The 22,753-nt window shown below is 50.1% G+C and overlaps 1 protein-coding gene across 2 annotated transcripts; it reads right to left on the bottom strand.

Annotated features, from left to right (window-relative positions):
• Nucleotides 1-2,010: 2,010 nt before the first annotated feature.
• MGST3 (microsomal glutathione S-transferase 3) lies at nucleotides 2,011-22,554 on the bottom strand. 2 transcript variants are annotated; one of them, XM_036922885.2, is made up of 6 exons: nucleotides 22,401-22,554; nucleotides 8,077-8,200; nucleotides 5,760-5,833; nucleotides 5,151-5,208; nucleotides 2,945-3,017; nucleotides 2,011-2,259 (listed from the first exon to the last, which is right to left on the bottom strand). In XM_036922885.2, exons 2-6 carry the CDS (start codon nucleotides 8,191-8,193, stop codon nucleotides 2,123-2,125), a joined length of 459 nt encoding a protein of 152 aa, XP_036778780.1. In that variant the 5' UTR covers nucleotides 8,194-8,200; nucleotides 22,401-22,554; the 3' UTR covers nucleotides 2,011-2,122. The 2 variants fall into 2 exon arrangements, with proteins under 2 accessions (XP_036778780.1, XP_036778779.1); XM_036922884.2 differs by having other exon boundaries at nucleotides 22,392-22,505.
• Between the last annotated feature and the right edge of the window lie 199 nt (nucleotides 22,555-22,753).

Here is a 22,753-nt window from a genome sequence, read left to right on the forward strand (position 1 = left end):
TAGTTGCTCTTGCCACACTGCAAGTACTCGGGGCCACATGTGGGGCGTGGCTACTGTACGGGACAGCACGGAGGTAGAATCTGTCCACCGTGTCAGGAGGTGCTGCTGGACGGGGCCGTGTAAGAGGGAACCGGGAGGCTGCTCGGTCTTCCAGTGAGTGAGGAGAGGACCTTCGGGGGCAAGTGCCCTTAGGGAGGAAAAAGGGGGGCTGTCTTTAGAACAAGGCTAGGCTGGTTGCTGACTTCTGATGAACGTCTCCCCAGCAGGTGGCTCCCCTGCTCCCTCTAGTGCTGGAACCCGGGCTGGCCCGCGGCCACGGGGCACGGTCGTGCAGGACCTGTCGTTGGAGCCTCAGGAACCTTACACAGTAAGTGTGGTCATTGTCCCCAACTCACAGCTGGGCAAGCAGAGGCTCGGGGGCTAATAAACTTGCCCCAGGCACACAGCTACCTGCAGGGGGCATACTTGAGGTATGGTGTGGTGCAGTGAAGGACTGCATGATTCTCCCATTTCCATCTGTAACAAAACCCGGAGTGCGTTCTGTGTAGAAGCAAACCGGCCCCGGAGCGCGCGCTGCCGTGAGTGGTGGCTGTACTTACGCCACGTGTTCTCCACGAGAGAATTTAACAGAAACTAGCTTGTCGGACTGGGTGATTCTCAATCGCAGCGATCTACAAGTGGATTCTAATGAGCCCTAGGGTGCCTGCAAAGAGCTGTTTGTGGGGGAAGCAGGGAAACACACAGGCAGAGCTCTGGGCTCCCCATTTCCATCAGCACACTTCTATGTGTTGGGGATCCTCATAAAACTCCATTCGGGCCTATTGTATGACAGCACAATGGCAGAGATGGGCCATGTCACTTTGGGGAGCTCCTCCTGTTTAAGACCTCAAAGGTGAAAACCCGCCTTTGTCCCCAGCCCTCCTGCCCCACTTCGCTGCTGCTGCCTGTAGGGACCCCGTCCACCAGTGTCTTCAGAGATCTCTTACCCCACCCCCACCCCCCAACCACCACCATAACCCTAGCTTATTACAAATTAAACATTTTTTCAAGTCAGGACCAGTAATACCCTGCCATTCATCACAACCATCATTTCATAAAGGGACATTTTAATGCAAAAAAGGATACAAGTTAAAGCTTGATGAGAACAGTCCTGATTTTCCTCTACACTGCTGGAAATTTCTCCCAAACCAAAGAGCGTAGACTGATGTAGCCCAGCCTCCATGTCAAATGTCCGGAGGGAGCCAGGTGGTCACTGGGCAAGGCTCACCGTCTTCAGTGGCCACCTCGAGCGTTCTGAGCAATTGTGGAGTGCAAATGGAAAAAGCATGGATTTTAGAGTCGGGCCTCGGCTCAAATTCAATCTCTAGTCCTTGCAGGCTCTTGAGCACTCGAAATGTGGCTCGAGCAGCTAAAGAACTGATTTGTCGTGTGCTTACTGCACCGGCCAGCACAGGTCTAGACGCCATGTCTCCACTAACGGAGTTCATGGCCGCTTTGATTTCTGGAGCACCATCCTGTCCCGCCACTTGCCTTGTTCTCCAAGTCCACTGAAACCTTGTAAGTCTTACGTATTTTGTTGCTGGTGGTATCTTTCCCCATTTGTACCTTTGCAGTCAGATCTCTGTATCCAAATGTAGGGGTTATATTTATCTCCATTAAGTTCCATAATCTTGAATTTAGTCTGTAGCTTCAGTTTTTAACCACAGAAGCAATCTTCAGTAGAGGTTTTAGAAACCCTACTGTCATTCTATGTATTGTAGCGGTGGTAAGATGAAATAGTCTTAAGTCCTAACTAGAGCTAAAAGTCTTTCCTGCTTAGAGCCCCTATTTTTCACCGCTGTGGCCTGATTATGAACATAGTGGGGCATCTTCTCAACCTCACGTACTAACTACACACCCTCTGGCAGGGTGAGGAGGGGCGTCAGTACCCGCGGCCCCTTGCTCAGCTAGGAGGAACAGGTTACTGACTTTAGACGAACACTCAAAAATAAAGAGGTGATGGAATCGGGGTTAGGATGAGGCTGATGCCAGTAAGTTTTATTATATTTAGAAAAAAAAGGTAACTTGAAATAAAAGTAAGCCACTCAAAATGAATGAGAGGTTTTAAACACCCTATAATTATTTAATGGCAACATTTGGACCCGCTGCCCAAGCCAGTTTTGACCCAACCGAGATGCTGGAAGGCAGAGCACACAGTTGTGCCCATCAGGCCAATGAGGGCGATGGAGCCCAGCGCTCCACGACTCCGCTTGCTGGGTTCTGAAAAAAAGAAAGAGTAGATGTGACCGATGCTCCGGAACGACAAGGCCGTCAGTGTCTGCTGGCCGTTCTGCCGCGGCAGCTGGGGCTGTGCGTTAGACCATCCGGTCCGGGGCAGTCACCCAGCTCGTTGGCCTGGAGCTGCAAGTATGCCGGACACTGCCGGCAAAGTAATGCACCTCAGTAGTGTTGCTTGGACCCTAAGTTCTGGGGTAATGAGAGCAGCTGTGCTCCGGAGCCTTTGGGAGTGTTTCCCCCGCCCAAGAGGTAAGTACAGCCAAGAGCCATCTCCTCCGTCTCCCTCCCTCAGGCGCGCCATTTACAGCAGCAGATGCCCGTGTCTGGCAGGCCGCCTGGTTCGAATCCTCACTAGTTTACACCCAGTAGCTCCGTGACCTAGCGCATTCCTCTTTCTAAGCCTCAGTTTCTTTATCTATAAAACAGCACGGTATTATCTGTGTTACAGAATTGTAAAGTTAAAGAGCATGTGCAAAGTTCTTAAAACAGCAGTTGACATTAAAAAATGCTCAATAAAATTAAGGTTTGTCACTCTTCAAATGTTCATAAAAAATGACAGACCTTTCGCCTAAATATCAAGTTACTTTCTCTGAAAGCCCTGCTGAGGAGGAGTGCAGAGCAGCCTGAGATTTGGAATTCGTTTCCTGGGCAGGTGTGGGTGGCTCACCTCCTGTGTAGTAGCCGTACGCATAAAGGGCTCTTCCCACAATCCAGGCCATGCCCAAGCCAGAAGCTATACGCTAAAATAAAAGGGTGACGTTAGCATTTGCGGTAAAGAAATAAGCACATCTTTCTTTAAACTTCTGGGTTGATGACACAGTGTTTCAGCAAAAAGTTATGTCATGGAGATAGTAAAATACTCCCCACCAGGTTAGGTTGGATTACATTATTTGTTCCAGTTGGGACATTCAAGGATGTGTGATTCCTTGAGCTGCCCATGGATCTGGGACAGGAGGACAGGCCTGGGTGGGCATGCGGCCTGGCTGGACCTCCTGCCGTGCCCTGGGGAACTCCATTTGCTAGAGCACAAGAGGACAGGCCGGCCGGAGCCTAAGCCCGCAGAGGAACCCCACCAAGAGTCAGGACTGGGGACGCCCTGTTGTCTCAGATGGGCCTGGAGCGGGAGCCGGAGGCCGGCTTGGGCAGCCACGGGCTGCGTGGGCTCAGTGAGGCCCCCAGGAGGAGCTCCAGCAGGCTGTGCTGTGGCCCACACACAGGTGTGGGGCTCCCCCCATAAAAAGTGGGGAGAGTCAGTTGTGGACCCCAGAACATGGTTCTGGAGGGGGAAGTCTCCCCATTCCCAACACCCTTGAGAAGACAGAGTGAAAAATTTATGCAAGATGAAAAATCCTTCTATTTGGGTGCCACTCTGGGTGACCCATGTGGTCAAAAGGAGTCAGGAGAGAGTAAGAGGGAGGGAGGGTGTGTGAGAACATGACACACTGCATGTCCCTGTCCCAAGTAACAATTAGTGCCATTGGTGGGCTAAGGTTACTACATTAGGATTTTTGTTTCTTTTTAGTTGATTTTGGGTAAAGTTACTTATCAGTAGGTGCATGAACAGCTAGAAGTAAAAACCCTGGCCCATAAACTTCACCTACAAGCTCTATTGTTTACTGATGCATAATTCCCAGCCTAGGAACACAATTATATGGGAGGGCTCCGTTAGCATTTGCACTGTAGTCCTCAGAGTAGCTCTGAGAGTATTTTTAAGAACTCAGCACAAGGAATGGGACCTAGGGGAATGGGACAGGAAAGGGGATGGGGTGGACATCAGGTGATGCCTGATCAAGAGACACCAACTCGTCTATTTAGACAAGCTGGCATGGGGCCTCACTGCAGGCACAAGAAAGTAATACCTTCTCTAAAAGATCAGCAGATGTTTCTTTGAAAAAATAAGAGTTCAGGGTCATGAACTATAAACGTACCATGCTGGCAGCTGATAACAAAAGCACAGAGCCACTGAGGTCAGACCAGAGGCTTAAGAGGGTGCGAACCAGAAACGTAAGTGCCAGAACTCTGGTCAGAGCTCAGTTAAGGAGAAATCTGGCCCCTGAACAAGAAACGCTTTCTGCCTAAGGCAAGACCCAAATGGCAACTCACGAGGATTTGATAAGCTTGTTTTATTTGGCAGAGGTGTAGCACAGACCAGCCCGGTGGCTCCCCAGCCCCTGGGGCCTGCCCCCTGCGCTCTGCCCTCACCACCTGCCCACGGTCTGCCAGATGCACCAGGCAGGCTCCCACCTCGGCCTCAGCGCTGCCCTTCTACCTGGAAGATGCCTGGGGACGTCTGTGGCACCTGCTCCCTTACCTTTCAAAGTTTTGCTTAATTGTCATCTCAGCAAGGCCCCGCTCTTGGCCACCCCACTCAGAACTGTCTCCCTGTCCACCTTCCCTGCTTGGTTTTCTTCTGTACACGTCACCTTCTGCGTACTACATGGTGTACTTAAGCTGCTTTTTGCCTGTGACCCCAGCTGAAAGTAAGCTCCAGGGAACCAGTTATCTTTGTTTAGTTCACTGTTATGACCTCAGGTGTCAGTACATGTCTGCTGCAGGAATGAATGATATGGAAAATGAAAAAATTCAATGGGCATGAACCTTCCAGAATCAGACCCTTGGGCTCAAACTCTGATTCTACTCTGTAGCTATTTGACCCTGTAGAAGTCACATAGTATCCAAGAGGTTTCTCCTTTATCTGTAAAAAAAATGAGGAAAATTCTATCTACTTTAAAGAACATTGTAAGAAGTAATTGAATGAAATTATCTTGGTGCCTAGACACTAAAGATGTTCGTTAAATGTTCACTTCCTTCTTCCTTCCCTGATAGGTCAGTGAACTAAATCCAAATAGATGAAAACCCCTGGAAAAACTTACCGGGTGGTAAACACCTCCAATAGCTAGAAAAAATAAGAAGGGGGGATATACTTCCAACCTGGAATAGACAGAAAGGAATTTTTTTTAAAAAGTACCCCATTTAAGTCTGTCTATATAAAGCTAAGAGGCCTTTACCCAGTTACTTGCTAAGGTAGAAACCGGAGGGTAGGAATAAACATTGACCGGAGGGAGGAGACCCGGCCGCTGGGACCTGCCCTCTTGTGCAGGCTGGGATCAGAGGTGAGAGGCCCAGAGCCAACCAGCTGCTGAGGAAGGGCTTGCAAATTAATTTCCACCCAAAGCTCAAAGCCTCCCACACCCCAGGGCTGGGAGGTTCACTGTCAGTTTAGACTGGACAAACGCAAACCTGAGAAGGGTAATGGAACATTAAAGACATTTCTGACAAGATTATCCAGAATCCCACCATTCTAACAACTCTTAATTTTGCTTGATATTCAATGTGTTCACATACATATTTTTTTACAGCACTTCTGACGAGGTGCCCGTGGTCACCATCACTACTGCTCGGCACACGGAGTCCTAGCGGCCGGGGTGTGGGACAGCGTGCGCCCCTCCCTCCCCCTGCAGAAGTCCAGCGCCCACACTCACGTGTTCTGGTGGGCTCGCTGAATGCAGTTGAAGAGGTGCCCATTTTCGGGGTCTGTGCTGTACATGGTAGGATACTGTTAAAGCAAAGGGCATGTTGGTCAAGGGGTCAAGAGTACAATTCGGCGTTGAGAGTTAAATCCCCTTTAAAGGCAAGGTGCTGCAAAGCGCTTTCTGTCATACCCCCGAAAGATGATCACTTCTGCTTAACTGTTTGCAGTGCCCAGGGTCTCAGTTCTCAGAAGCAGACTCAGTCTATTTCTATCAATATCTGGTAATGAGAGTGGGTGTCTGTGCCACAGCCGCACAGGGATGGAGGCAGCTTGTGCTGAGCCGCCACCACCAGGGACCCCAGGCGCACCGCTAGGACGCAGCAGGGCAACTGCGCCTTCCCGGGAGCCACCCGGCACCGCGTCCTTTCACGAGTTCCCTTAATGTGGGAACAGAAATTGAGCATGTGAGAATTTTAATGAATGTGTCCATTAAAAAAAGGAGCTAAATATGAAAAATTAAAAATAAGCTCCAGTTAGGGAATCTAATTATAAGTTGTCAAACAGAAATAGACACTTAAATTGCTCACTGGGGATAAATTCCGTAACTGCCCCTTTTAGATCAACTAGAACTAAAGGAAGCGATTTAATAGTCTAATGTCTAAGCCCAGGGTAACTGCAGGACCACTTATTTCTTTTCAAAATGAAAAACAGGAAAATCACCTTAAGACATCATCTTTAAAGTGGTAGACCAGGAAACACTGTTGCCAGTTAACCCTTTTAATTTTTTATTTTATTTGTCATTTGGTTTTTAAACTGAGGTATAATGACATACAACATTACATTCATTTCTGGTATAAAACATAATGATTCGATATGTATATATATTGAAAAATGATCACTACACTAAGTCTAGTGCCCACCCATCACCACCAAACACACCGCACAGTTTTTGCTTATGACGAAAACTTTTATGATGTGCTCATCTTAACAACTTTCAAATATGCAATAAAGTAGCATTTCCTACAGCTGCCGCGCTGTGCATTCCACCCCCGGGGCTCACTCCTAACTAACTGGGCGTTCAATCCTTCTGACCCCTTCACCCATTTTGCCTGCCTCCCACCCCCCACCTCCTGCAGCCACTGATTTGTTCTGTTTGTTCTCTGTATCTATGAGCTTGTTTTTTCTCCTAAGATCCCACATACAAGTGCATCACACAGTATATGTCTTTTTCTCACTTATTTCACATAGCACAACACTCTCAAGATGTATCCACATCATGAAATGACAAGATTTCAGTCTTTTTTTATGCCATGCGTGTGCACGCACGCGCGCGTGCACACACACACACACACACACACACACCTACCTTCTGCGGTGAACATGCAAGGGGTGCAAAGATTTCTTTTTTATGAGTAACACCCCATTATATACCTATACATATGTGTGTACACATATACATTATACACACATACATTATACACACACACAAAATGATGCAGTGAATATGAGGATCATATATCTTTTCGAGTTAGTGTTTTCATTTTCTTCAGATAAGTACCCAGAAGTGGAATTATGGGATTGTATGGTGTTTCTATTTGTAATTTTTAAGGAACCTCCATACTGTTTTCCATAGTGGCTGCACCAATTTACATTTCCACCAACAGTGCACAAGGGTTCTCTTTTCTCCAGATCTTTGTCAACATGTGTTATTTCTTGTCTTTTTGATAAAAGTCATTCTCACAGGGGTGAGGTGGTGTCTCACTGTGGTTTCGATGTGCCACTTCCCTGATGATTCATGATGTTGAGCATCTTGTCATGTGCCTGTTGGCCATCTGTATGTCTTTGGCCATTTTCAATAGAATTTTGTTGTTGTTGTTACTGACTTGTGTGAGTTCTTTATGTATTTTAGATATTAACCCCTTATCAGATACATCATTTGTGGATATATTCTCCCATACAGTAGGTTGCCTTTGTCTTTTCTTGATGATTTTCTTCACTGTGCAGCAGCTTTCTAGTTTGAAAGTTTCTAGTCCCCTTATTTAACCCTCTTTAGAAAATAACACTCATCCTAGCAGATAGCTCCAGCCAGAAGCCTACGGTTCTGTCCCCAGCACACCTGCTCTTCTACAGAAGAGACAAAGTAAAAACAAGGTGGGCCTGCTCCCCCACAAGGCCCCACATTTCTTGCCTTCTTCCTGCCAGGAAGGGGCAGAATTTCTACCAGGTGCAGCGCTGACACTGTCCTCACTGCGCAGCAGGCTCCTTCCCTCTCCCTCCAAGACAGAACAAACTGTCGCCCTGACAAGCACGGGCCGGGTCCCCCTTACCTCCACTTTATACTTCTTGCGGGCCTTGGCGACGTTGATGGCCAGGTGAGCCACCAGTATGAAGCTGGCCGCGCCCGTCAGAACCACGAAACCGTATTCCTTGGAGAGGACGGCCATGTCGGCTCTGTGGGTGAGAGACCACATTAGGTGTCGCCCAGCACGAGGGCGCCGCGCAGTAGGCGGCCTTACGGAGCGCGGGCCTTCACTACGGGCAAAGGTGGACCTACGGAGCAAAAGCGTACGAGTACATCTGATGTTTCCAAGGGGCGGTCGGAGATACCACGGTCCATCATACAACAGAATTTACAAATGGTTCCAGTATGCAACATACACACAGAAAAGTACATGGTACATATCGTGCGCTTGGGTTCCTCTGATCAATGTTACATTTATGAGGTTTACCTCTACCTTGGGAGTAGTTGTTACTATAGAATGGTACAGCCACTAAAAACCACATTTTTGAAAAAATGTTTAACATGGCAAAATGCTAAAGAATACGTTAAACTATAAATACAGAAGGAAGGAAATGGTGCACAACAGTTCCAAGGTTATGGTTGGAGTGTAAGTGTCCATTGGCACAGGGGATGCTGGGAGGGCAGGGACCTTGGTCACAGGCAGGGAACCCGTCCCAGTGAAAGCAGAGCACGGCTCCTGAACCAAACGCTGCCAGGATGCCCAGCCCCGGGCCGCTCTGGGGAGCCCGGCTGCACCTCAGATCATCACCTCCAAGCTCGCCCCCTGGCCGTTCTGATGCCTACAGCTGAATGTGTAATGCAATGAAAAATGACAACATAAACCAATAGAACAAAAATGCTAATTACAGAATCTGGGTGGATGCTGTACGGATGTTCAATGTACACTTCTTTCAGCTTTTCTGTATGTGAAAATTTTCATAATAAAATGTTTGGAGAAAACACTAATCTCAACATTTTTCAGGGCTCAGCAATTTCAGCTGTTCTAGCTATTGGTCTGCACCAGAGGAAAAGAAGAGAAAAGAAACAGACTGGCCATCAGGGAGAAGAAAACCTGGCAGGTGGGAGGAAGCCCTAAAAATCTCAAGGTAACTTGGCGCTGCCCCTCAGCCTCTCTCTGAGCTTTGACGCCAGAGGGAAGCGGGTCGGGGCGTGGCAGAAACAGAGCAATAGTTACAGTGCTTCCAGAGATGGTCAGCTGCCGGCCCAGCCTGTGCCTGTGCGCGGCGTTCAGCTTGGAATTCCCACCCTTGACAGCAGTCTGGCTGCAGTCCTCCGGTAAAGGCCGGGAGTTACCTGCTCAGGATGCTCCCCACCATCCTCACGAACAGCTCAACAAGACGGTAACAGGCCTGTTTCCCAAAGAGGGCCCAGAGGTTAAGTAATGTCCCAGTGTCCAAAACAGAAAGCATCACAGAGCTGGGGTTCCAGTTTGGTTCCAATGTCCCCTTTCAATCCCTCGTGGAAAATCAGAGCCGAGCTGACCCTGGTGTCCCGGCATCTTTCTCCCTGAGGGGTTTGGGGCCGGCAAGCAGCCCAGTTCTTCCCTTAGGTCCCTAAAATACCATTTGGGGCTGAAGTTCTAAAAATCCGCACCACCCCCACCCCCGCCCCCTGCCATGGCTCACAGGAATCCTCATCAGTTTCCCCTTCTACCTTCTTCACCTGGAGCTGCCAGCCCAGGGGCGCCCCCTGACCCCTGCTGGATGGGGGACACACACTGGCTGGGCCAGCTCCGTGACTCAGCACAGGAATGGCCTCTGGTCTGCATCCCCTGGGCTACCTGGGTGGCCGACCTCTGAGCTTCCCTGCCTTCATTCTCGTCTAGAATTTCCAAAATTGAGAAAGTCAGCTTGGGCCACAAGCTTCAGTAGTAGTTATTAAAACAAAAATAAAATACAGGGTGATTTCTGAACACCTCTGAAAACAAATAAAAATGACTTTGAACTTTTCATCTACGCAATATCCTTGGAGTTCAACTCATCAGGGCCAAACAGGCTGTTTAAAATGAAGTCTCTGACTTGGTCACAGGCCACCTGCTTAAGGACAGTCACACTAAGTACATTTGGTGTAGGTCAAAGTTCGCAAGTGGAGGCTGCTTCCGGCCCCAACCTTTGGACAGGGCGGCAGCTCCCTGGCAGCACGCGGTCACCCTGGGTTTGTGTGGCCCTTTGTGGCTCCCTCGTCTTCACAAGAATCTCACTAGCTGCATTTTACAGAAAAGGAAATGGAGGCCCAGACAGATGAGGGCAGAGCTCAGGCCAGGGCAGGTTAGAATTCCTCCCCAGGTACGCCAACTAGCCCAGGCAGAACACCAGGACTTGATGGCTCGGTCACTGACCCCTGTCCTGGTTTGTACAGGCCAGGGGTTGGAGGAGCAAGAGGCAAGACACAGAAGTGCCTCTACAGTGGATGTTTCTGTTGTAGGCAACGAACATTCAGAAAAGCAACTGCTAAAAATCCACAATTAGAAATTAATATTTATGACTGAGCTCTGTTTCCAAAGTATAAATGGAACCTGGGAGGTGAAACCTGTTAGGCATTCACACTCTAGTGAGAGCGACTCTCCTCGCACTTTGCTAAAGTGAATGGTATTGAGGGAAAAGGAATCTGGGTGGGGGCAGGCAGAGCCAGGAACAGTAAATGTCTTTGAAGGGCAGAGAATTTATAGTAAGAGGGACCCACAGTACATGTCAGAGTGGGTGGTCTGCAAAAGACCACGTAGCCAGTTGTGGGACAGGGAGAGTGCTCGAGGCCTAAGAGTGACCCTCCCTGAGGCTTCTCTGCAGGTGCTGTGGACACTCCTGCACAGGTGCGAGAGCAAAGCCCAGAAAGCCACCTGCAGGTTGGGTACAGCCCTCTCGGACACCCACTCACCGCCCCCACAGTGTGGAGTCGGATTCACACCCACAGCAGCACGTGCGGTCAGCGCCGTAACAGGGAGCAGCCAATCTCAGCAGCCAAGCTCCTAGGAGGCAGGGGCTGTGATCGTGTGGCGTCCTCAATGCCACATGAGTGTGTGCCTGCAGGCGCTTGCGGGATAAATGAAGCACGCTGCAACCAGGGGGCTTCCGGGAACGGCCCCTCCAACAGCTGACGTCTGTCACCTAGCACGGTGCCTGGCCTACAGTATGCACCCACTCAATTCATGTCTCCTTTTTTCTCCTCAAAAGGATCTCCTGAAACAATGGAAGCAACTGGGTGTATGGATTTCTGAGGAAGAGGTGGTCAGAACAGAGAGAAAATCTGTCTCTGTAACTGCTGAAAACATAAATCCAAGAGGAACTGGAAAATGGTTGAGGCCGTTTATGGAAAGAACCAGCTGAATTCACTCAGTTAAAAAAAAACAAAACGACCTACCATTTGCTGACTCCTTGCTGACCTGATTGCACCCCGTGCAGGTGTGCCACGGGGTAAGGGGAGGCAGCTCGGTTCAGCGGCCACACCCCAGGCAGCAGCGCCACACCCGAGGCCAAGCCCGGAGCTAGCAGATAGCCTCCTGGGCACAGCCTTGAGCAGCCGATAACTGGCACATAACCTCCCTGGCATCTGCGCCCACTTGGGCTGCGCATCATATTTGGTTGATTATACACCTGCTCTGGGGCACCAGCAACCCCTTTATCGAACCAACAGTGTAAGGCTCTGGGGGTGGGAATTCTGCCCTAGACTTTGCCTTCTAGATGGTACTAGACCTGGCACACAGTCCAGCAGTCCCTTCAGAGCTGAACGTTCAACAGAGCTGTAGATTACTCTGCAGTCACTTGTTGTATAATAGCATTTGCTAATCAGCAAGCGGTTTCCAAGGTTAGTCTCATACCAGCTGTACAAAATTTATGATTCATATGACTAAAACTTATTTAGGTACATATTAGGTACCTAATTGGCACTATTACACATTGGTGGGGAAGTGTAAAATAGAACCATCTGGAAACAGCCCGGTGACAGGGAATATTACATTGTGTGCACCTTTTGGTGCATTGATTCTACTGGGAATCTATCCCACAGAAAGTGTGTATGAGGTAATCTTAGTCTTCTCAATAACAGAGAATTAAAGAAGGAAATGTCAAAATCATAAGCATGGTTAGGTCTAGGCGGCTAAATTGTAAATTTTTGCTTTGTACTTTTCTATGATCCCCCAAACAAGCAGATACACCCAAAAGGTATGCAAAGGCCTGACAATAATTAGTAGTTGAGAAGACAGAGGTACAGTGATGGAAGCAAAGAATCGGACCCAACTCCCCACTGGAATCCTGGCCCCTTCCTGCTCTGGGCAGCGCACACGAAGCCTGTGCAGGGAAGAGCGCGGTTTGGGGATCAGACTGACTGCAGAACCTGGGGCTCAGCCTTCCCAGCCATGTGTCCCTGGGAACCTCGGTCTCCTTACCTGTTAGGTGGATATAATAATGGTACTGACTCTACCCGTGTGGCTGTTGTGAGGAATCAATGGAGACACGGTCTACTAACAGCCATCACGATGCCTGACACCTAAAGTACTCAGTAAATGTCTACGTTAATGTGAACTGTTTTTGCCCTGATTCAGCTGAATGATAATGCATACAAAATTAAGAATTCGTAGAACTGCTAAAATAGCAAGCAAAGCTGGGAGCCACATCTATTCACCTCCTGAGCCATGTTAAAATCCATCATCGGTAAAGCGGAAGTGCTCAGGAGGCAGCAGGTCCCAGCGCGGACCATGGCAGTGAGTGAACTGCAGTCACTCAAACCCTTGCTGGGACAGAGGTGCTCATCTGTGAGTAAGGGCGAGCGTGCACCGCTCACTGCCGTGCCCCGAGGGCCTGCCGTGTGCCCCTCGGAGCCAAGGGCTGCAGATGAAGAGGTGAATGAGCGGGAACTTGCCCCTGCCCTCAAGAACCTCATGCTCCACCGGGTGAGGCAGGCAAGTGAATAAATCCCCATCTTCAGATATCCCCCCTCACAGCAGGGGGCAGCACCTGGGCACCCCCGCATAAAAGTGAAACTAATGGTGGGGTAAAGGCAGAAAGGACTAAAGCGTTCCAACCTCTCCTTCCTTATTAGTAATTGCAGAGGCGTCTGCCTGCCTTGACTTTCTTGCAGTCTTGAGATGAGTCAGCGTAGTTCAGTTGAGAGGTTTAACTGAAACTAGCTTTTGAAGGTTTTCTTTTCAATTAGAAATTCTTGGTCACTTATTTAAGAGTAGAGATTCTTTTTCAAATGTTTCCACTCCTACAAGACTTGAACACTATTTTATGATTCCTTTTGCTCTGGGAAAATCCATGGGAGTAGACACAGAGGGCGTTCTGGGGTCAGACAGACCTGTGTTTAGACACTGCCGCTGTGAGCGTGTGAATGGGACCTGACTTCTCTACAGAATGGAGAAGACTACTTGCTCTGCAGGAGGTTTGGGTAAGTAAATGAAATAAACTAGGTAAGTATCTGGTATGAACACTTAATAAATGATCCAGATACAAAGACATATTGTAATCCTGGTAGGTGTATATGTCAGTCTGCATGTGTAATTCTTAATAAGGAGACATCAGTTTTTCTATAAATGAGTAATGTGCTCTTAGAAATTAGTTCTGATCCTATTTGATAATACATTGCAGTTTGGTAAAAGGCTGGTCTTAGATTCCTAGCGTGGAGCGCATGAATCTAAGAACACTTAATTTGCTTTCTCAGTCACAGTATATAAAGTGCTTACTATGTGCCAGGCATTGCTTAGGCGTGGGGGAGTCAGCAGTGGGCAGGATGGGGTCCCTGACCTCCCAGCACTGACATCCTAATGATGACGGGAGACTGACACCAAACACGCAAACCCAAAGCAGCCTGAGAGAGTGACAGCTATGAGGGAGAGTGGACGGTGGCCTAGGGGCATGGGTGGGAGGGCCGGCGGCCACTCATCAGGGTCACCGGGAAGGCCTCTTGCTGAGGCAACATTTGACGGACACATGAATGAGGAAGAAACAGCCACAGCCACATTCTGGGGAAAAGAACATTAAAATCAGAGGGAACCGCAAGTGCCAAGGTCCCAGGCGAGGAGAAGCCTGGCACATGTGAAGGACAGACAGGCGGCTGGTGTGGCCGGTCCCCAGAGGACCGTGGGAACAGGGGAGGACACATCAGATTGGGAGAGGGACTTCACAGGCCACCTGGCAGCTGATGCTTCCTGCTTCTCCCTCCAGGGACTGAGACGAGACACGGGAGCAGAAGGGGTGAGGTGAAGTGCTGGCCGAGGAAGGTCTGTGGCCAAGCCCCACGCACCGCCGTTCCAGGAGGGCCCTGCGTGCAGACTCCACTCCTACACGAGGGCAGGGCTTTCAAGGTGGGAAGGACCAGGGTCAGTACAGACCCTGCCGGACGGAGGGAAGAACAGAGGGAGGAAGAAGGTGGGAAGGAAGGTTAGCTTCTGGAAAGGAGGCAGGGGAGCCCTCTGCCGAGACGCATGAATGACTAAGAGGTGCTCTGGGCTTTGGTGAGGGGGACCCTTTGGCAAGCCAGCCTCGGGGGAATGGCGGAAGGCAGAGGCCCACGTGCGGGCTCGTGAGGCAGTCCCACCTCCTGCGCTGGCTCACCTTGTCCGACCCTGCGCTGTGGTCCAGGGCAGGTCGCCCCCCTTCCCCCAGGAGCCTGTACTCCTGACGGGCCCTCCTGGGCCGCCGGCTCTGCCTGCAGGCTGCACACTGCTCCGTTAGCTGTTGTAACAGGTACCTGACACTGGGCAGTGAGAACAGCACGTGTTTCCAAACCGGCTATGTGCTCCGTGAGGTCAGAGAATATGTCTTCCACTTACATTTTTTATAATAACTTCCCTGAAGACAAACCCAATCCAGAGCTGTTCTGTTTTCTAGGCCAGTGGTTCTCAAGCTTAAAGTCCCCTAGAGGGTTTGTTAAAACACGCCCTGCCCACCAGAGCTTCTGATCCAGTGGGTCTTAAGTGGGGCCTGAGAACCTGCACCTCTCACAAGTTCCCAGGTGATCCTGCTGGTCAAGGACCACATGTCAGAACCACGGGTCTAAAGCAAAGAGAAAAACTTTAGGTGTTGATTTTATCCAATTCCAAAGGCACTGGCATAGTCCTGTCTTGGCGGTTCTACCAACATCCCTGGGGGCCGCTGAAGGGCCTGCTCCTGAGGCATTCCTGGGACTCGGGGGGCTGGGGCGCCAGAGGGAGTCCTGTACAGCAAGCTCCAGCAGAGCCCTTCACAGTCCCACTAACGTGTGCCTACCAGAAGACTGGTTTCTTCCTGCAGCTTTATCAGAGGGCTCGAAGCAGAACCGAATTCACAGCTAAGACAGCTCAGCGCCCTCTGAGCCTTTATCTTGTGAGCGTAACCTCTGACGGCCGCTGGCCCCCAGTTCTCTCTTCGTGCTCCTGGTCACTCCCCAGAGCAGGCTCCCCACCAGCCAGACGAGTCAGGGTTTGAGGCTTTTCATCCTCCACAAGCTATGGTCACCATGCTGCAGGATGACCTCTGCAGACTCCCAATACCACGGTATCAGGCGAACCTAAATTCTGAGCAATCGGCACGTGAACTTCACACAGAAGGGCCACTTAGGGATCCAGTGGGACCTCGAGCTCCTCATGGAACCTCTCACCCCACATAGCAGAAATAGCAAAATGGGCGCAAGTACCACCACTGCATACCAAACACCTGCTCTAAGGCCTACTGCAGAGCGCTTCTATGTCAGGCACATAACAGAGTTTGCATAATTAACACTTAATCCCCACGTCAATCTGTGTGGTAGTTACTGTTTCTTTCCCATTTTATAGATGAGGAAGCTGAGGCAGAGAGGAGTTCAGCGACTTGGATAAGGTCCTCAGCTTCTGAGCGCAGAGCTGGGTCTGAACGCAGGCAGACTGCCACCGTGCACAGCTGGGTCTGGAGTTAGGTTACCCCTCCCAGCGTGGGGGACAATGAGGAGAAATACCTCCACAGACTCCCACCCAGGGGCGGTACAGGAGCTCCATGCCGGGCTTCTGGGAGCAAAGGGGAGGAACCAAGCCTTGGCACAGAGCCCAGGGGAGGGTGGAGCTAGACCCATGATCCTGGGAGTACTTCACATACAGCATCATGCCATTTGTGAGGACAGTTTTACTTCTTCCTTTCCAATGTGGGTGCCTTTCATTTCTTTGTCTTGCTCGATTGCCTAGGCCAGAGCCGATACAGTCCTGGAAGACGCAGTAAGGACAGACATCCTCATCTTGTTCCCATCTTGTGGGGAAGCATTCAGTCTTTCATCATTAAGTATGATGTTAGCTGTGGGTTTTCACAGATTCACCTTTGGAGAATATGTTAGAAACCTATTATTTGTATAATTAAAAAAAAAACCCAGTAGCACCTCTACTTATAACTTTTTACTTATCAAATTATTTATTACTATCCAAACATGGTTTTTTGAGGACATAGCAGGTTGGGGGAAGAAAACCAGGAAGAGTGTTTTGAAGTAAGTGGGTTATGGTACATGGGGGCAGCAGAAAAGCCCTAGGCCACAGTGGGTTTCGAGGGGCAGATCAGAGAACAGAGCCCTGGTCACCAGTGGGGGCCTCGGGGTGTATGGGAAGGTGTGGGTGGGAGGAACAGCATGCGGAACAACAACTGTGGTGCTGTCAGTGAGCAGACACACACGAGTTTTAAAAAAGCTACAAGGCATCGCTGTGAAGTCCCGTGTCGAAGGGCTCAAGCTTGGACCTAAAACGAGGCAGTGCTGGTCTTGCCCCCTGCGTTGGCAACACGGAGCTTCAGGATGCTGTTTGGGCTCAGGGAGTCTCCTCTCCGTCCTGGATGCATAGCCACTCCAGCGCTCACAGTGGCTCAACCTTTCCTCCAATTCCTGTTTCTGCCCCCACTTGCCTTGTCTCAGTAGGCCAGGGGTTCCTTCAGTTACAGCAAGGATTACCCAGAAAACCTCCTGAATTTGATCCATGAGAATACTCCCGGGGTAACGCTCCCCCTCACTGTTTACTCCAGGCTCTCTCGGCTGCCAACAGAAATCCCCAAGGCACAACCAAGGCTGCAGAAACGGAGCAAAAGGCAGGCTTTATGGATCTGGGCACTTGCCTCAAATAATTCATTCCTTCTGAGCCATTAAGTGAAAACAACTTATCTTTTATGAATGAAATTAATTTGATTTTTTAAAGGAGAAGAGATTTCACCTTTCAGTTCTCTCTTTGTCCTCAAACGAACAAATAAAAGCCAGCTTGGACAATGGCAACCCCTGCTTCCATCGGTAAGACTCTTCTCAACCCGCACTGCATTTTCCCAGCAGTGTCTGTTTTTGGCAGCCAGGAACGGGACAGTGATAAAGCAGAGTTGGAGTCATCCCCCAATGTTTCATTAAAATCTTTATTTGGCTGCCTGTGCAATTAATCCAATCTTCCTTATAGACTATCCCTTATTTTACATGGCAAAAGTCAACATTTTCATGACAGTACCACAGGGATGGTCACTTGAAGGGCTGGTACGATCGTTCTAAGTGGACCTCCGTGAGACCCCACGCTGGGTGGGGGTTCAGAGCAAAGGCTCCCCGGGGCTCCACTTAGCTGGCTTTAAGCACCCTGGGGAGTTGTCCAGCCTCGTTTCTGCCTTCAGATGTTTCTACAAAGAACAGTCCTCAAGACTGTCTCCAGGAAGGGCAGCTGACCCTCTGGGCCCATGTAAAGCTCGATGAAGAAACTTAGGGGCCTGAAGGGAAGCAGCCCAAGAGGAATCCCCAGACGGGAGAGGGAAACGGCGAGCCGGGGTCCTGTGGGCCCCTCCCACGTCTTCAGGACGCCAGTTCCAGTACTTCTACATTAAACAGATGGTAAACTTGTTAAAGTGTCAAATGACAGATTTAAAAAGAGTACATGGATATGTGAGAAAAGGAATAATAACCCAGGGGAGGAAAAATAACTCTTCCCCACCATCACACTGCATATTCAGTAGACATTTCTCCAGGGCTAAAAATGAAAAGTTGGGCACACCAGTATTTATCCGGCACTTGGTCATTAGGCCAACTGGGGCAAACAGCAGAGGGGTCACCTGGGTCTGCCCCCCAGGGCCGCACAGTCTTCAATTCCCCGTCAATGCTGCTGACAGAACATTGGAAAGTGGAAGCTAACTGCTAGGAGGACGGAAGAGCTGTCCCTTTAAGATGAATGTGCTATAATCCAAATATATTCAGCTGTATAGTTAAACAGCCACAACTTGGTTGTATAAAATATTCAAGTTGCACATGTTTTAATCATCACCCTTTGGCGACTGTCAGTGCTGAAAACAATGAACACATGACTGAGCAGGCTGGGAGCCGGGGAGGGGGCGTCAGCGTGATGCTACGGTTGGAGCTCCTGGTTATGTGGGATGAGCCGGCGCTGACGCAAACAAACTCTGCTGAGGCCAAATAAGCAAATTCTGTGCTCGCTTCTCTGGAGTCTGACTTCTGTGTGCGAAGACACTGAACACACTTGCCTGAATGGAACTCAGTCTCCCCTGGGAAAACTGTTAATTCAGTGCTTCAGGAATCTAAGATTAGCAGATTTGTAACAAGAGAGAATAAAACCTAGGCTCCCCTGCGTGTGATGACAAACTCTCCCCCAACAGATCCTAAACACAAAAGGCTCTGCCAGCAGGAGCTCCTTGGGGTGCTGGCATCTCACCCAGATGCCTTGGGCCAGGCTGGACCATCTGGAGCTAAGGCTCCCGGGAGACCTGACCCTGGGGACGGGATGTTTCCCTTGGTCTCCAGGCACCAACCCCAGAGAGCAGGCGAGAGAACAGGGAGGAGCCACAGGACGCAGAGGAAAATAAATGATCTTGCATGGAGGTGATTCAATCAAGTCAATGCAGGACAAGCCATTTTACCTACATGCAATTCTTGCCTTAAATCCGTATCTACCACCACCATACTCAGTACTGCTTCAGAATGATCCGTTCCGATTTATCCCCTACTGAATGCCGTGCACCACATGGGGCGCAGGGTTACCATGGCGATCAAGCCTGGGGAGGAGGGGCCTGGCCCTCCAGAGGCCACGTCAAGTGGGGGGAGACAGCAGAGGAGGAGCAGGACACAGAGCGTCACAGACTGCGATTAGGGTTCCGAAGGACACAGACAGTGATGGGAGAGAAAAACACGGGTGGGGAAAATAGCAAATTCACAGCATGGAGACAGGAGAGGGCTTTACTCATGTGAGGCAGAGAAAGGAGACCAGTGTGTCTGAAGGGCAGTGATTAGAGAAAGAGGGATAGGAGTAGTCTATTATTATTAATAATACTGATTATTAGCAGGTATGTTATTTACTATGTGTCAAACACTGCTTAAGTAGTTCACCAGTATGAACTTGTTTAAATCCTCACAGGATTCCTATATTGCTTCCACTTTGCAGATGAGGGCACTGAATATCAGAGGTGACCCAGCTGTCACACAGAAAGCGTGGATTCACATGCAGCCAGGCAGTCAGGCTGGAGGGATGCTGTCAGCCTCCAGCTAATGGCCTCTTGAAGACGATGAAGGGCAGGTTTGACTACAACCTCTTTTGAAACTTTTCTACTTCCCCAGACCCTCTTCTGAGAGTAAAATATATTAACAAGAACAGAAAGCTAATAATTAACTCCAAGTCTGTGACTAATTAAAGCCTGAGATCTTTCTAAATGGAAGGAAAAAAAAGTTGGAAAAGGTCCAAAAGAACTTTTTTTTTAAATGAGTGTCAGCACTGCAGTATGACAAAAGAGGAGAGATTATAGGAAGAAAAAAACTTCCTCTAATCTTTCAGGCACACTGCTTTGCAAGGAGCAAAACAACACAGAAACTGCCACTTCATTTTTACATGGTGATTTCCACGTAGCCTGTGCCTTCACTTGCATTTCATAGGAACCAAAGGTCATAGGGAACCTAAGCCCTGACTTCTAGAAGAGCAAAAAAAAAAAAAAAAAAAAGCCAACGGAGTCACACTGATACCACTTGGATTTTCCAGCATAAGAAGTGTGGGCAGACTGTCATTAATTCTTAGCAACTGCTGAGTATCCCCTGGGATACCAACCACCCTGAATGAACCGACTGCCTAGGGCTGCAGGCTCCTTCCTGAACAGGAGGCAAATTCTTCATGCCAGTCAATACTTAAAATGAAGTCGTGCTACAATCATTCACATTTCTTGAGCTGGAGAAATAAAATAGCACTGATTAGAAAATTAGCGAACTATAAAGCACCAAAATGTTAGAAGCCAAGTTCCAGTGTATGAACAAGGCACCTCTAGAAGGAACTCAGTGGGGAGCAGGGGGCCCTGTGATCCAAAATGCTGAAATCCGTAAAAGTCTTTGCAAATGTACTTGGAAGGTAGCACAATTTTCCTGTCTCCTCGGTGCTGTTTTTCTCCCCAGGAAGATGGGTAGGTTGACATTGTGAGAGACGGTGAGGGAAACTTAGGAATTCCATTTTACATAGCGGTATCCTACCTGATAATTGCCAAATTCCAAATTCTCCCTTTTCAGGAGAACTGTGTATTCATAAGTAGTATTGAATTTGTTTGCATACACTGCAGCAGTAAATTCTTTTAAACAAATATTGCTTGAAAATGCTAAATGATTCCTAGTCAGTTGTGGCTGGCAGTGTTGTTCTAATATAGATTGAGAACGTTTAAAGGGAAGAGTTTAAATATAGCAGGAGGCACTAAATTACTTCTTGACAGAATGATTGGCATCCACCTCATTCCTGACTGTCCCAGGGTTTTCAGCCTTTCTCAGGCTAATGGGGAAAAGCCCTTCCTCCAGTATGTTGGGTCTCTTGCTGTCCTCCAGGTTAGGAGGTTCCCTTTCCGGCCTGTGTCTCCCAGGACTCCAGGCCAGTAGGCCCGTGTACAAAGGGAGAAGACTGCCCTTCCCCAGCTTCGTTCCTTAATCCAAGGAAGCCCCTGGAGGGCAGTTTCTGTGGCTGGCCACCACATTGCTCCCAATGTATCTGTTTCATATATAGTGACATTGGGTCAGGAGTATAAAAAAAACACTTGACAAAGTTTTCTCAGAAAACAACCTGGCTTTACAAAGTGTTCTATTTCTGTAACATTGTGTCAGGAGGGTGGCTGAAGGGAACCTCTTCCAGGGCTGCCTGCAAGTGTGAGTGGAAGTGTATCAACGGATTTTAGATGTTAGTTTTATTTAATTCGATTAAATTTAACTCCTGGGAGAATAAACACTCTTGACCTCCTGAGTCGGATACTATGCCCTCGTTACGGAATTCACTGAACTGAAGTATAGCCTGTAACTCTGACCAATAACCTTGGGTGCGTCCCAGGAACTGCGGGGCTCCTGGTCTACAGATTTCCCAAGAGAAGCCCCTGCTCCAGCCCCCACGCTCCAAACCCCGCCGCAGTTCCACCCGACACGCCTAGGTCCACAAGCACCTGCGAGGAGCAAGACCTCTGCAGAGCCTGCGTCCTTCCCTCCACGACTCCCTTTGTCCAGGGATGGGGTTAAGGCCCCACCCCGTCGCCGCGTTCCTACCCACCCTCCGGTCTGCTTCTCCCTTCCCTCCTTTCCCACACCCACTTGTCCCCTACGCTACAATGTGGCTCGTAAACTCCTGGCTCCCAAGGAAAGTAGTAAGAGAGCCCCGGCTTAGGGGGATGACTCACCGAGGAGTCTCCAGCCCCTTCCCCGCCCTGCAGCGCCCCGTCGCTGTGACCCTCGGGCTCACTGCAGGCACCCTAGGTAAGGAAATTCTCTGAAACCTGAAGCAGAACCAGGATTCGGCCTCCTCCCCTGCGGCGTCGCCCGCTCGCAGACAGCGGTAGGAAACGACGGTTTAAAGGTCTCGATACAAACGGACCAACATTTCCATGAGGCAGGAGGAAAACAAACACAATTCCCTGGGAGGCTGTCCGCGAAGGTTCCTGGCAACGCATCACATCCGCAGCAGGCGCGGCGCCCGGAGGCCACCTTAAAAACCAGCGTTGCCATCAGGCCAGCCCCGCAAGCGCCGCTGCAGTGCCCGCCCCTCCCGCCCGCCCGCCATCTGCACCAGGGCTGCACTTGGCACGGCCGGGTGGGCTCCGAGAGGCAGGAAGGGGCCCGGGTCTGCACAGCCTGGAGAGGAGGGGAGGGAAGGAAGGAACTGAACGAGGGGTGACCTTGAGAATCTCCCCTGAGTTACAGATACCGTGGCCGGGCCCGCTTGGATACCCCAGACCCACTCCATCCGGGGGGTGAACGGAGGATGCAGGGCAGGCGGAGGGCAAAAGAGATGGAAAGGTAGAAAGAAAATAGACAAGAAGGGAGAGAGAAAGCGAGTCTATTCAGCTGGGAAGGCAGGAATATACGGGCGGTGCCCAGCGCAGGGGCTCAGGTGCCCCCGAGGGCCCGCGCTCGCCGCAGCCCGCAGGTGCGAACACTCACCCGGCTCACCTTCTCTCGGCCCCTTCGCGGTGCAGCTGCGCAGCGCGGAGTGGCGGTCTCGCCCTTCGCCTCCGGCGGCGCGGGTGGAGCTCGAATCAGGCCCCGCCCCCTGGGCAGCGCGAGGCCACGCCCCCAGAGCGGGGACCCGGTCCCCGGGCCGGCCTTCAGAGTGCTGATCCCCATTCCCTGGTTGGGAGGCGAAGCCTGCACTTTCCGCCTCCTCACGCTTGTCCACGGATTTACCCCTCCCGCTCCCAAACCATTTATCTACTCCCTTCCGCAGATTCCTTGGTGGCCGCCTTCCTAAACTGTCCCAGCAAGTCATACTTCTCGGATTGGTTCTGCGGAACCTTAGCCTGTTA

This window comes from Manis pentadactyla, chromosome 19, assembly GCF_030020395.1.
Source record: "Manis pentadactyla isolate mManPen7 chromosome 19, mManPen7.hap1, whole genome shotgun sequence".
NCBI lineage: Eukaryota > Metazoa > Chordata > Mammalia > Pholidota > Manidae > Manis > Manis pentadactyla.